Source organism: Dermacentor variabilis, chromosome 9 (assembly GCF_050947875.1).
Source record: "Dermacentor variabilis isolate Ectoservices chromosome 9, ASM5094787v1, whole genome shotgun sequence".
In the NCBI taxonomy this organism is placed as follows: domain Eukaryota; kingdom Metazoa; phylum Arthropoda; class Arachnida; order Ixodida; family Ixodidae; genus Dermacentor; species Dermacentor variabilis.
This window is the reverse complement of record NC_134576.1, coordinates 1,115,802-1,129,442: the sequence shown is the minus strand read 5'-3', so window position 1 is coordinate 1,129,442 and position 13,641 is coordinate 1,115,802. Positions and strand designations below refer to the sequence as shown.

The following is a 13,641-nucleotide window of genomic DNA, read 5'->3' as shown; positions in this document are numbered from 1 at the left end:
CAAGAGGCCTGTTGTCGTTTTCTTTGCGGGCCAAAGTCCTCTACAAACGAAACTTTTCTTCGACCGGGTCCCCCTATCTGCTCGTCATTCCTGCAGCTCTTAGTTCGGAAGTACTTCAAGCCTGTCACAACGAGGTGACTTCTGGTCACTTAGGCTACACGAGAACGTTGGTCAGAGTGAAGCAGAGGTACTACTGGTTGAGGCTTAACACCACCGTGAAACATCACGTCCGCACTTGCCTCGACTGCCAGAGGCGCAAGTCGCCTCCGCCGAAACCAGCCGGCCTCCTGCAACCCGTCCAGGTTCCTCGAAGACCATTTGACCGAATCGGAATGGATATATTGAGTCCGCTTCCTACTTTTACTGCCGGGAATCGCTTTGGTATTGTAGCAACCGTCTATCTAACACGTTACGCTGAAACAAAGGCAATCTAGAGAAGCACAGCGGAAGAGGTGGCGCGCTTTTTCATTGAGCACATTGTGTTGCGACACGGCGCACCAACCGTCGTAATAACAGATCGAGGAACCGCATTCACTGCTGCGCTTTTAGATCACGTCTTGCTGCTAAGTGGAACGGCGCATCGGAAATCAACCGCCTACCATCCACAGACCAACGGATTAACAGAACGCCTAAAGAAAACAATTGAAGACATGCTCTCCATGTACGTGGATGTTGAACATAAAAATTGGGACGACATCCTACCGTATATCACCTTTGCATATAACACGGCGAAACAAGAAACGACGCCCATGACTCCGTTCACCCTTGTTCATGGGCGCGATGTGCAAACGATGTTGGATGCGATACTTCCACATGACTTTGACGACACTGATACGGACGCAGCTGTGTTTACGCAACGCGCAGAAGAGGCTCGGCAACTCGCGTGCTTGCGGATCTGCCAGCAGCAAGAATACGACGCAGGGCGCTATGACCTTCACCGTCGAATAGTAATCTGTGACGTCGGCGACAGAGTGTGGGTTGGGACACCCATACGAAAACGAGGCCTTTCCGAGAAGCTGTTAAGGCGACACTTCGGACCATATCGAGTATTGCGCCGACTCAGTGACGTCACGTACGAGGTCGTCTCCGATAATCCCAATTGTACGCGGCGCCGCACGCACCATCCTGAACTTGCGCACGTTGTCCGCATGAAGCCGTATGTGAGCGAATAACTATGCGAGAGACCCTTAATTCCGCAAGTGACACTTCTGGTCTAGCATCGGGACGATGCTCTCTTAGGGAGGGACAAATGACGCGTCTATTCTCCTATGCAGACGACAACGAAGATAGGGACATTAACGGATTTCGTCTAGTGGGTCAGTGGGATTCGGTGAGGACGACGAAGACGTGTCTCTGGCCTGTTTTGTATTTAAACAAGTTGTGCTGCGGCTCTTGAACGTCTCCTTGTTTACTGGCCGCGTTGTACTACGACAATATATATATATATATATATATATATATATATATATATATATATATATATATATTTCATGTATACACGAATACACGCTCTTCTATGCTGCTATCCTATCGCCTCTCTAACTCCGCCCCTTGACCGTGTTACCACACTTCACGAGTATATTTTATTCCACTTTGACACTCCTTACGCTAACATATTAAAAATCTTTTTTTCAGGCAGAAAGATTAGGACACACAGATTCCTTGTTTATTCTTTGCTTTTACATCCTGCAGGATCCAAGCCTTGTGCGGGGTACGCTGCGTGGCAACCTAGATCCCACACAGCAACACTGCGATGACGACCTATGGCAGGTACTGCGTCAGGCGCACCTCGCCGACTTCGTTTCCAGCCAGCCGCGGAAGCTGCTACTCGAAACGGGAGACGGAGGAGAGAACCTCAGGTGACGCTGCCGAGATTCCTCAGCAATAAAAAAAAGTGTCAGTTTCGCCCGGAAGGCGAAGGATCGGTTGTTATAGCGAATTATTAGAGAGGTATACGCACTAAGGATAGTATATTTATCGGCCGTATATACATGGAAACATTCGCTTACTAACTGAATTAAAAGCACGGTGTCAGCGCGCCCAAACAAACATGAACACATAGCACGGTGACCGCGCACACTCACTGTCAAAACACTGACATGAGCAAATGCGGCAGCAGCAGCGACCGAAGTCGCCTTCGTCTGTGGCTCCAGCACTAACTCAACAGCAAGGACACGTCACGCGCTAAGGTGTGAGCCATCTGCAGATCGCTTTCCAGATACAGCGCGCGCGCCCATGCAAAGTGCGCAGTTACTGGCGGAGGGGTTCAGGGGCGGTACCCAAGCCTCACGTGTCGCGCTGACTCCCTGTTTACCTCTCTTCCGCGCGCGATATTGAGCGGCGATCGTCAGTTGCCGTCGGGCCCGATCACGAAATGCGCAATTGCTGCCGGAGCAGAATGCTGCGCCCCCTCCCTCCCTCCCTCTTACAGCCCCGCAGCCTTTCGCGCAACGGAAGACTTTGCTCTCCGCTTTCCTCCCTCGCGCGTGTCAGATGGAGCCGTGAACGTGGCCTCCCCGTGCGTGCTTGCACGTACAGCATACGGCGCGTGGCGACGCTGTTATCGCCTTTGAATTTCATACCGAACATCAGGCCGGCTGCAATTATGCACATGGAGTGTTCATATGATTGCTATCGCATTAGAACCACCCCGCAGGGGCGTCTGCGTCAGCAGGCGTATGGTGTGTTGCGACACCACGTACCCGAGCACACGAGGGTCGGACCCTCCCGCGTGTAGCCGTGCGCGGCTTAGCCGTGTCCGGGGAAAGGGGGATCCTGGAGGTTGAGCCGATGCCGGGTGTCCGGACCTTTAAGGCCCCCCGGCGGAGGCAACACACCTCTTTGGCCTCTGCTTCACGTAGACGGCACCCCCGGACTGACCCACCCGGGGGAAATCGGTAGTTGCCTTTTCCTATCCTTCTCTCTAATCTTCGTCTTTCTCTTGCTTTCGGTCTTTCCTGTCTCCTCCTAGCTTCCCTTTTATTTCCACTTTTCCCAGGCAGCTAGGGTTAACCTTGTGTGGTATAGCCAACCTTGGTTATAACAGATTTGGTTATAGTAGTGTCGTACAGCTGGCGCATGCAGGCCATGTCTTTTCACGGTCCTGCAGCGTGCCCTTGTTGGGCTCCATGGTGGGTGGCTGGCGGTGCTGCCGAATTTCCGCATATATCTATGGCAAGTTCTTTTCCACCCCTTCCTGATCGCCCTCATAAACGAGGGCGCACCGAAGAAGTGTTTAAGTTCTATGGTCGTCATAATGAAAACTTTCCCAAATTTCATGTCATCCACTCGGAGAAAACCGCAAAGTCAGCGAGAATGATCTCTCCTTTTCTAGTGTCTAAATCAATAACCGATATTCTTGGCCAAGGCTTTAAAGTAACCAAACTTGCAAGTGGAGATCTCCTTTTGGAACTCCGGGATAAAAATCAGTTTGACAAGCTGCCGAATCTTGTCTCTTTTGGGGACGTTCCAGTGAATGTGACACCGCATCGCACCATGAACACCAGCCGTGGGGTTGTATCCGATAGTGACTTGATTGATCTGACAGAGGCTGAACTACTTGAAGGCTGGAGTGACCAGAATGTGATCAGTGTAAAACGAATCAAAATGAGGCGCGATGGTAAAGAAATTCAGACTAAGCATCTTATTCTAACATTTGGTCCAAGTGTCCTGCCCGAAACAATCGAGGCAGGCTATGTGAAGATCAGGGTGAGGCCGTATATCCCAAATCCCCTCCGATGTTTTAAGTGTCAAAGGTTTGGCCACAGTTCCCAGAACTGCCGTGGCCGACAAACCTGTGCCAAATGTAGCGACCATGAACATCCGTCCGAGTCATGCCATAACACTCCACACTGTAAATTGTGAAGGGGAGCAACCCGCGTACTCGCGGTCCTGCCCACATTGGAGAAAAGAAAAGGAAGTAGTGGCACTCAAAACCAAAGAGAACATTTCGTTTAAGGAGGCACGCAGGCGCGTATCCTTCTTACCGAAGAATAGCTTTGCCGAAGTGGCGCGTCAGGGGGCAGCGCCACAACGGCCTCCGGCGGCTGTCCGGCCCACACCTAGTGAGCCGGCAGTGACGTCACCTGCCCCATCGGTGGTTGCGGCTAGCGCTGCTCCGTCATTCGAAAAGGGGCCGTCGACCTCCGGGCTGGTGGCCTCAAGGGCCTCATCCTTTGAGAAGAGGCTTTCTCAACAAACAAATCAGCGGGTGTCCAGCGCTTCGCAGGAGGCGATGGACACGACACCAAGTCAAAGGGCGCCACTAGCGCCTAAGGAGCGGCGAGAATCGCTCGACCGCTCAAAAAAAAGGGAAACATCGCATTACAGGACCGGGAAAGGGTCCTGTAACCTAAGTTTTCTTTCTAGACACACAGCACTAACCTCGTTCCCATTATGGATACCCAAATAATACAATGGAACGTGAGAGAACTTCTTCACAATCTTGATGATGTTAAAGAACTCCTTCGCAAATTCACTCCAAAGGTGCTGTGTGTCCAAGAAACACACCTAATAGTAACACAGACCAACTTTCTAAGGGAATATGCCACTTTCCGCAAAGACCGCGAAGATGCACTCACCTCCTCAGGGGGTGTAGCCGTAATAGTCGATAACGGCGTTGCATGTCAGCAAATCAAACTCCGAACTCTCCTTGAGGCAATTGCAGTCCGAGCTGTGCTGTTTGGTAAGTTAATCACAGTTTGTTCGATATATGTCTCCCCCTCCTGTCAATTTTCTAAAGCAGAGTTTCAAAGCCTTATCGATGAACTTCCTCCACCATACATAGTCGTTGCTGATTTAAACGCACATAGCCCCCTGTGGGGCGACTCGCGTTCCGATGCGCGTGGGCGCCTGATAGAAAATTTTCTATTTTCTTCAGGTGCATGTTTATTGAACAAAAAAGAACCAACGTATTACAATATTACACATAACACATACTCGGCCATAGACTTGAGAATCGTTTCGAGTTCACTATTTCCTTACCTGGAGTGGTCTGTTCTCAAGAACCCCTATGGGAGTGACCACTTCTCAATTACATTAAACCTAACCAAACCAGGTGCATGCTCGCCGCATTTCCCTCGATGGAACCTCGAATCAGTAAACTGGGAACTGTTTCGAGAAAGCACATGCTTAGGATGGGACGACATTTCTGATTTTAATATAGACGATGCTGTGGCATACCTAACTGGTTTTATTATTGACGCTGCAACAAAATGCTTTAAACAATTTAACGGACTGGCAAAGAACCGTCGCATCCCATGGTGGAATGACGAATGTCGAAATGCACGCAAAAATCAAAAGAAAGCTTGGGGATTGCTTCGTAACTCTCCAACAGCTGAAAACGTTATTAATTTCAAACAAGTCAAATCTCAAGGCAGGAGAATACGTCGACGTGCGAAGAGAGAGAGCTGGGAGCGGTACATATCTAGAATAAATACTTACAACGACGAGGCAAAAGTGTGGAATAGGGTGAATAAACTAAAATGCCGAGAGACGAACCCCCTGCCCTTAGTAAGTACCCATGGAGATGGCCTAGAAGACCAGGCAGACTGTCTGGGGGAACACTTTGAGTATATCTCCAGTGCATCGCATTACTCACAGTCATTCCTGAAATTAAAGAACGCGCAGAGCGACTGCGCCTTGATCGGAAATGTACCCAAAATGAAGATTACAACCACCCGTTCAGTTTACCTGAGCTAAAAACTTCTCTTGCTAGTTGCAACAGCTCAGCACCAGCCAGTGACCGTATCATTTATGAAATGATGAAATACCTGCATCCTGAAACACAGAAAACACTCATATCACTTTTTAATGTCATGTGGGCCGCTGGGTATATTCCGTCTTCTTGGAAAGAAGCTGTAATAATACCCACACTCAAACAGGGTAAGGACTCGTCCTTACCTAGTAGTTACAGGCCTATCGCTTTGACAAGCTGTTTCTGCAAGCTTTTTGAGAAGATGATAAACCGGCGCCTAATCTATATCCTTGAGAGCAATGGACTACTATATCCTTACGAGTGTGGTTACAGAGAAGGCAGGTCGACCGCAGACCACCTTGTCCGCATTGAGTCAAATATAAGGGATGCCATCATACACAAACAGTTTTTTCTCTCCGTATTTCTTGATTTGGAGAAAGCATACGACACCACATGGCGCTTCGGTATTATTCGAGACCTTTCCGCTATGGGTATCCGCGGGAGTATGTTAAGTGTCATTGAAAGTTACCTTTCTAACCGCACATTTCGTGTTAGGCTGGGCCATGCCTTGTCAAGGTCTTTCACTCAGGAAATTGGTGTTCCAGAAGGTGGTGTGCTAAGCTGCACACACTTTATTGTGGAAATCAATTCTTTGGGCATGGCTATCCCACGAACGATCTCATACTCTGTATATGTAGATGACGTTCAGCTTGGTTTTAAATCATGCAACTTAACTATCTGCGAACGACATGTCCAGCATGCCTTAAATAAAGTGGCAAAATGGCTGACGAAAATGGTTTCAGGTTGAGCCCACAGGAAAGTACCTGCTTTCTTTTCACGAATAAGAGAGGAATAGTACCACCTCCTGCTATTGAGCTCTCTGGTAGCAGATTACCTGTAAGCGCCGAACACAAGTTTCTAGGCATCATACTGGATTCGAAACTGACATTCATCCCGCATATTAAATACTTGAAGGCTAAATGCCTCAAAACAATGAACTTATTGAAGCTTCTATTAAGTACAACATGGGGCAGTGACAGGAAATGTCTTTTGAACTTGTATAGATGTCTTATCTGCTCACGTCTTGACTATGGCGCTATAATATATCAGTCCGCTGCACCAAGTGCTTTAAACATGTTGGATCATGTCCATCATTTAGGAATCCGCCTCGCGACTGGAGCCTTCAGGACAAGCCCCGTACAAAGCCTTTATGCAGAAGCAAATGTATGGTCACTCCATTTTCACAGATCATATAGCACTTTTACATATTTCCTCAAAGTAAATTCTAACCGCGAACACCCCTCTTATTCATGCATAAACGATATGACGAATGCCATACTCTTCAATAACCGACCTGCAGCGAGAAGCCCGTTCTCTTTGCGCGCAAGGAACCTCAGTGAGGAAATGGGTGTTCCAGTGCTTGAACATTGTCTTATGGCTCCAGCGAAACTGTTAGCGCCATGGCAGTGGCAGCTGATAGAGTGTGACACATCCTTTCTAGAGGTCACTAAACATGCGCCAGAGACACATATTAAAATGCATTTCTTGGAGCTCCAGTACAAGTACTCGTGTACAGAGTTCTACACAGACGCTTCTAAGTCGCATGCCGGGGTGTCCTACGCAGCCACTGGTCCATCCTTCTCGGAATCCGGTGTGCTGCACCCTGAAACAAGTATATTTAAGGCTGAGGCCCATGCACTGTTGTCGGCTGTGAAACATATCAGAAAATCAAATCTTCAAAAATCAATTATATTTGCAGATTCCTTAAGCGTCATAAAAGCCTTGAAGTCACTTTGTAAACACGAAAACCCTGTACTTACTGAGCTCTATTCCATTCTCTGTAGAATGTATATGTCTAACCAGCATGTCATTATATGCTGGGTACCTGGCCATAGAGGCATCGAGGGGAATGTACTAGCTGACGAAATGGCTACATCAATCACCTCGCAAGCTATTATTCCTACGGCTGCTGTCCCTGTCACCGATCTGAAGCCTCTCTTACGGAAGAATCTGCGAAGCCACTGGCAACGCTTGTGGGACATGGAAGCCACGAATAAGCTTCACTTGATTAAGCCTAAGTTAGGTTTCTGGCCCCCGAAAACGAATACACGACGAACTGATGTCCAGTTCTGTAGACTCAGGATAGGACACACCTATGACACCCATAATTTTTTACTGACTGGAAATGAACCTCCAACGTGTGGTAGATGTGGTGAGAGGCTGAGCGTTCTCCACGTCCTCGTGGAGTGTCGGGAAGCCGAAGCTGAGAGAAAGAGACATTTTTCCCTTGTATATCGTCAGCACACCCCTCTCAATCCAGCAATGTTTCTTGGTGAAGAACCAATCTTTGACACCAAATCAGTTCTAAATTTCTTGAACTATCTCAACTTGCAAGTTTTTAGCCCCAGATATTCATAGCACATCCTCTTTCTAGAGGATGCCGCTGTGATGGTAGTCTAGCATAGCACATGCCTACAGGCCCTTGCATCCCAAGGACTCTGTAAGGCAGTAGTGCTTATTGGAAAAAGTATATCTGTGAGATCTATCACTAAATCATCATTACTTCACAATGTGTATTTCGTGTCCATTGTACAGCCCATTAACCATCGGCATAATTTTATCTTGTATAGGTTTTATGCATTTTAGACCGACTGTTTTTAGGCCCCTTTACAGCCACCGCAACATCTGCCCTTCGTTATTCATACCTCCATTGCGAACGCATTACCACCGGCCTGGCGCTCTTTGGCCACACTTGGCCCTTGCGCCACAAAACACCACATTCATCAGCATTAGAACCATAGTGACATCCTCAAGGACAGCTTGCCGTTTATGTGCATACTTCTTTATTTCAAGATATTTTACAGACCCCATGAGCATTGGGTAAAGGAGGCATCACTGCAAGAAAGTTGTACGCGTGAATACCGCAAAGTAGAATTAATCACTACAAAACAGGGTTACAAGACAGCAAACTGTAAGATTACGTGTTACAGTAAACAAACATCGCATAAACATTATCCTGCACATTGCTTGTACACGTTATCAAATATCTTGCAAAACAAATGCAGTTTAAAGCATGAAAAGCAAGAAGAAAGCAGATAGCAGGGAGAAGAAAGGCAAGGAGGTCAACCAGACGAGCGTCCGGTTTGCTACGCTACACTAGGGGTATGGGGTGTAGGAGAAGGAAGAGAGGATGAGAGTGAGCACTGAGTGTGCGTCGCACCGGGACACTATAAGCGGTATCTTAAACCGGTGCACTTCAAGTAGTGTGCTAGTGCATGAATCGCTTTTCTGTGCCTGTGAAGGTGTGGCTACGGACCGAGTACCTTTGACTCAGGAAACGGTCTCGAGTACAGTTGATTTAATGTTGTCGTTCTACGTCGTAGCGAAGACAAATACACAATAGGTGCTCGATGGTTTCCTCGCACCTACAGAAGTCGTACATTAGGCTATCGGCCATTCCCACGCGATAGAACTAAGCTTTCGTGAATGCCACTCCCAGCCACAAGCACCACAACAAGGCCGTTTCACCGCGGCAAAGGTTAGACGGCAGTTGTAGCCGTAGCAAGGCGTCCAGCTATGGCATCGGAAATTGAAGGCACTTGAACTCTAGAGAGCTTGTGACTTTTTGCGTGCAAGCAGATGAAGTTACGAAGTTCGCTGGCAGCGTCCGTCCTAGCCAAAGGCACTACGCGCCTGGGTGTCTTCATGGGCAGACCGGACAGACCTGTCAATAACGTCGTTGCCGATGATACCACAGTGACGAGGAACCCGCTGAGATATCATGTTGCGCCCTGTTTGCAGAGGATGTTGGTGGACTTTCCTGGTGTCGGATATCATCAGCTCGTATGTTCTGTGATGTAAGCAAATAAAACGAAAGGAACCTGGCCGGCTTCTGATATTTTATGCTTGCTCTTACTGTGCGGTCATGATCCCGTTTATAGGCGAAATGGTAACGGTGTTGTGTTTCTGGGCATGTCATTGTGGCACACACTACATTTTCAAGATCTATAAGGAATATGTGCGTGTACAGGAAAGTAAAGTACGTCTCTATATTCAAGCTGCAAAAAAAAAAACAGAGAGAAGGGATTGGAATTATACTTACACTAAATGCAACACGCGTGGTCTTTTAGTTTTAGAGGTATTGCCCGTGACCGCATTGCCACGTTGTGCGAAGTGTGTACAGGGAAGTTAACGGAACTGAAAACCACCTTTATGGTCATGAAGCACTGAAAAACCCATATTTTGTGAGCGCTCTCTTGGTTAAGACCCCTTTGGTAAAACCTTTAAAGAAGTACAATGAAATGAAACGAAAGCATTCGGGTAATAATTTATCATGACCCCGCATGAAACTTGCAAAACGCGTCCTGGTATCACATTTTTCTGTGTCCCGCGCCTACCGTTAGAGTTACGCCAAGTGCACGTATGTCTCTTCAGTTTATGTGTGACAAGGCAGGGCATGTGGCAATCAGATACAGCAGCAGGAAATGTTTACCGTTGTTTAGCGCTTCTCGTCGCGAAGGCCGTTTATTTCGTTGTCCTGTAGCTTGGGAGGCGTACGATAAATAAGGCAATGAATGGGGCTAGTTGGTTTACGTTCATCACTACGTTGCGCTGCTTTACACTGGCAAAAAATAACGACAAACCGAATAAGGACGAGGACGGACGAATTGCAAACTACCAACTCTTTATTATTTCCGTGGCAATTGTACGGACACCGCAAGTGCATTTTTGCCATCGGCATCACCGTGATGTTCCGTATAAATTCAAAGCGATAGCACCATATCCCCGCGCATTCATGAATTCTTGAATTTCATGTGCCGCTTGAATATGAGGCCAGCCGTAGTGGGGGATTTGGGATTAATTGTGACCTCCAGGGCATCTTCAACGTTCCCATATTGCATGACACACCGGCGTTTTGCGATTCCCCCCAACGAAATGCAGCCGCCGCCGCAACCGGGATTTGATCCCGCGTCCTTAGCAGCCCAATACCATAGCCGCTAAGCCACCGCGGCAGGTGCCGTCGCGTTGCGTGCTGTACGTGCGAGTGTAAAGCATGCGGAGGGAGCCGACGGTCGCGGCTCAATCTCGCGCGCCCGAGGTAGGAAAGCGGCGAGCGCCGTATTCCGTCTCGCGTGAGGCGCCAGGACGGGAGGGCGGCGTTGCACTGTGGCAGCAACTATCCATTGCTCGGCCGGGCAGAGTCGTGCGGGCTGTATCTTGAATTTTCCAGTATCTTTTTCCTCTAGCACAAATAGCAAAAGGTCGTACAAGAAAAACGGCGACACGCACAGACACACCTATGTGTGCCTTTGTTTCTCTTCTACATCATTGAGCTATTTGCACTACAGGAAAAATACTGTAAAGTGTTACACCAACAAGCTCTATACTGACGTATTTTGAAAGCAATCTGGGTTGGGGGCAGAGTCTAGATGCGCCGACGGCTCATGCCTATGTGCGTGGTGTGTTCTCGCTGCTCAGTTTGCGTTGACGTGGGAGACGGCAGGAAGGCCACTCCGCACGCTTCCTCACGCCAACGTTTTGACACCGAGTGTTCGCGGTCATCGAGTGGTATCTGTTCTGTTTTTCGTACGCGCTGAAATCATGCTTGTTAATTTAAGTTAATAAGCGATTGTGTACGAGTGCATACGGACGGTCAAACTACTATGGTTACTTTGTTTTGCGGGCTACTACTTTGCTATCGCAATCGGTGCTTCGCCTTTCGGGCGAAACTGCTACTTCTTGTTTTTTGACAGATCACGTTAATATTGTTACGTAGAAAGACGCAGACGAAAAGCTACATACAAGTATATTTACAAGAAAATACGCCGCACTTGGCCAAGCGGCAACAGCCCGCACAATCGTCGTCGTCTTCACACTGATCGCCACTTCGTGATCGCAAATACTGTTGCGTAGCACTACCCCCGGCGGCAAAAGCGCTTGTCCCGGAGCGATTAAAGGCCGGACTCAGCAGCAGTGTAGTAGGCCTTGAGCCTACTGACATGCAGGACATCACTAGATGCCAGAGGAGAGGACGAGGTTGAACCCACAGGAGCAATTTCGTACGTCACAGGCGTCACCTGGCGCACCACGTGGTAGGAACCGGTGTATCGCGAAAGGAGCTTCTCTGAAAGTCTGACGTGACGAGATGGCCCCCAGGACCACGAGCGCACCAGGAGAAAACTGTACGGCACGATGGCGGGCGTTGTACTGACACTGCTGAGTGGTTTGTGAGGCCGTCAGTCGAGCACGGGCAACCTGGCGTGCATGCTCGGCGAGGGCGATGGCGTCGCCCGCATTCTCGCTTGTTGAGATCGCAGCAGGACGAAGTGCCGTGTCTAGGGGCAAGGTAGGTTCGCGAGCGTCTAGTAGATAAAATAGAGAAAATCCGGCGCTATTGTGCCGGGAAGAATTGTACGCAAATGTGACGTGGGGAAGTGCACGCAATGTCCCATCCCAGTCGTGGTGGTCCTTGGAAACGTACTTGGACAGAATATCGGTAGGAGTACGGCTTAACCGCTCTGTCAGGCCATTGGTCTGAGGATGGTATGAGGTGGTCAGCCTGTGTTGCATGGAGCAGGAAGGAACAATGTCGGCGATAACTTTCGAGAGGAAGTTTCGACCACGGCCAGTAAGCAGCTGTCGCGAGGCGCCATGAAGCAAGATAATGTCACGCGAGAGAAAGTCCGTGACGTCAGTGGCGCAACTGGTAGGGAGAGCCCGCGTGATAGCGTATCGGTTGGCGTAATCAGTTGTTACGGCTAACCATTTGTTCTCAGATGATGACGTGGGAAAGGGAGCTAGGAGGTCTAATCCAACACGAAAGAACGGTTCCACAGGGACCGTGATCGGCTGGAGATGACCGGCAGGTAGCACCTGAGGTGTTTTCCAACGCTGGCAGGAATCACAGGCAACATAGCGTCGGACGGAGCGAGCGAGACCAGGCCAATAGAAGCGGCGGCGGGCGCGGTCGTACGTGCGGATTACCCCAAGATGTCCTGCAGTGGGTGCGTCATGCATCTCAAAGAGCACAGTCTGTCGTTGATGTTTTGGCACGACAAGAAGAAGATCAGAGCCGTCAGGGAGGAAGTTGCTTCGATACAGAATGCCGCCCTGGAGGACATATCAGCCAACGGATGCGTCGGTAGTTGTAGAGCGCAGACGCTCGATGAGGGCTCGCAGCGATAGGTATTGGTAATGCTCATCGGCGATGTTAGCGAAGGCGGACACAGAGAAAATGCCGTTGGCGGTACTACTATCGGCGTCGTCAGGCTCGTCTACCGGGTAGCGACACAGGCAGTCGGCGTCCTTGTGTAGTCGCCCAGATTTGTAGGTGACAGTAAACGAAAATTCTTGGAGGCGTAAGGCCCAGCGACCGAGTCTTCCTGTAGGATCTTTCAGTGAGCATAACCAGCAAAGCGCGTGATGGTCTGTGACAACGGAGAAGGGTCGGCCATATAAGTATGGGCGGAACTTCGCAACCGCCCAAACTAGGGCCAGACACTCACGCTCAGTGATGGAGTAGTTGCGCTCCGCAAATGAGAGGAGCCTGCTGGCGTAAGCGATAACAGGGTCGTGGCCGCGCTGGCGTTGTGCCAGTACTACGCCAACTCCGTGACCGCTTGCATCAGTACGGACTTCGGTAGGCGCAGAAGGATCGAAATAGGCCAGAACGGGAGGCCTCGTTATCGCCTCACTGGAAAGGGGCGTCTTTATTCAAAAGCTCGGTTAGTGGTCGTGCTATGGCGTCGAAATTTTTCACGAAACGGCGGAAGTACGAACAACGGCTGATGAAGCTGCGCACATCCTTGACACACTTCGGAATAGGAAAGTGAGTAACAGCATGTATCTTGCCTGGGTCCGGTTGCACTCCGTTCCCGTCAACGAGATGTCCAAAGACGGTAATCTGGCGACAGCCGAATTGGCACTTTGATGCGTTGAGTTGCAAA

General features: G+C 49.3%; 1 protein-coding gene across 3 annotated transcripts in view; it reads left to right on the top strand.

Annotated features, from left to right (window-relative positions):
• LOC142558244 (ATP-binding cassette sub-family C member 2-like) overlaps positions 1-13,641 on the top strand; it is a 659,669-nt gene that overhangs the window by 605,533 nt on the left and 40,495 nt on the right. For all 3 annotated transcript variants that reach the window (XM_075670395.1, XM_075670394.1, XM_075670396.1), the window contains one exon: positions 1,693-1,859. In XM_075670395.1, the coding sequence (XP_075526510.1) occupies positions 1,693-1,859 (167 nt within the window). The remainder of the gene's footprint in view (positions 1-1,692; positions 1,860-13,641) is intronic.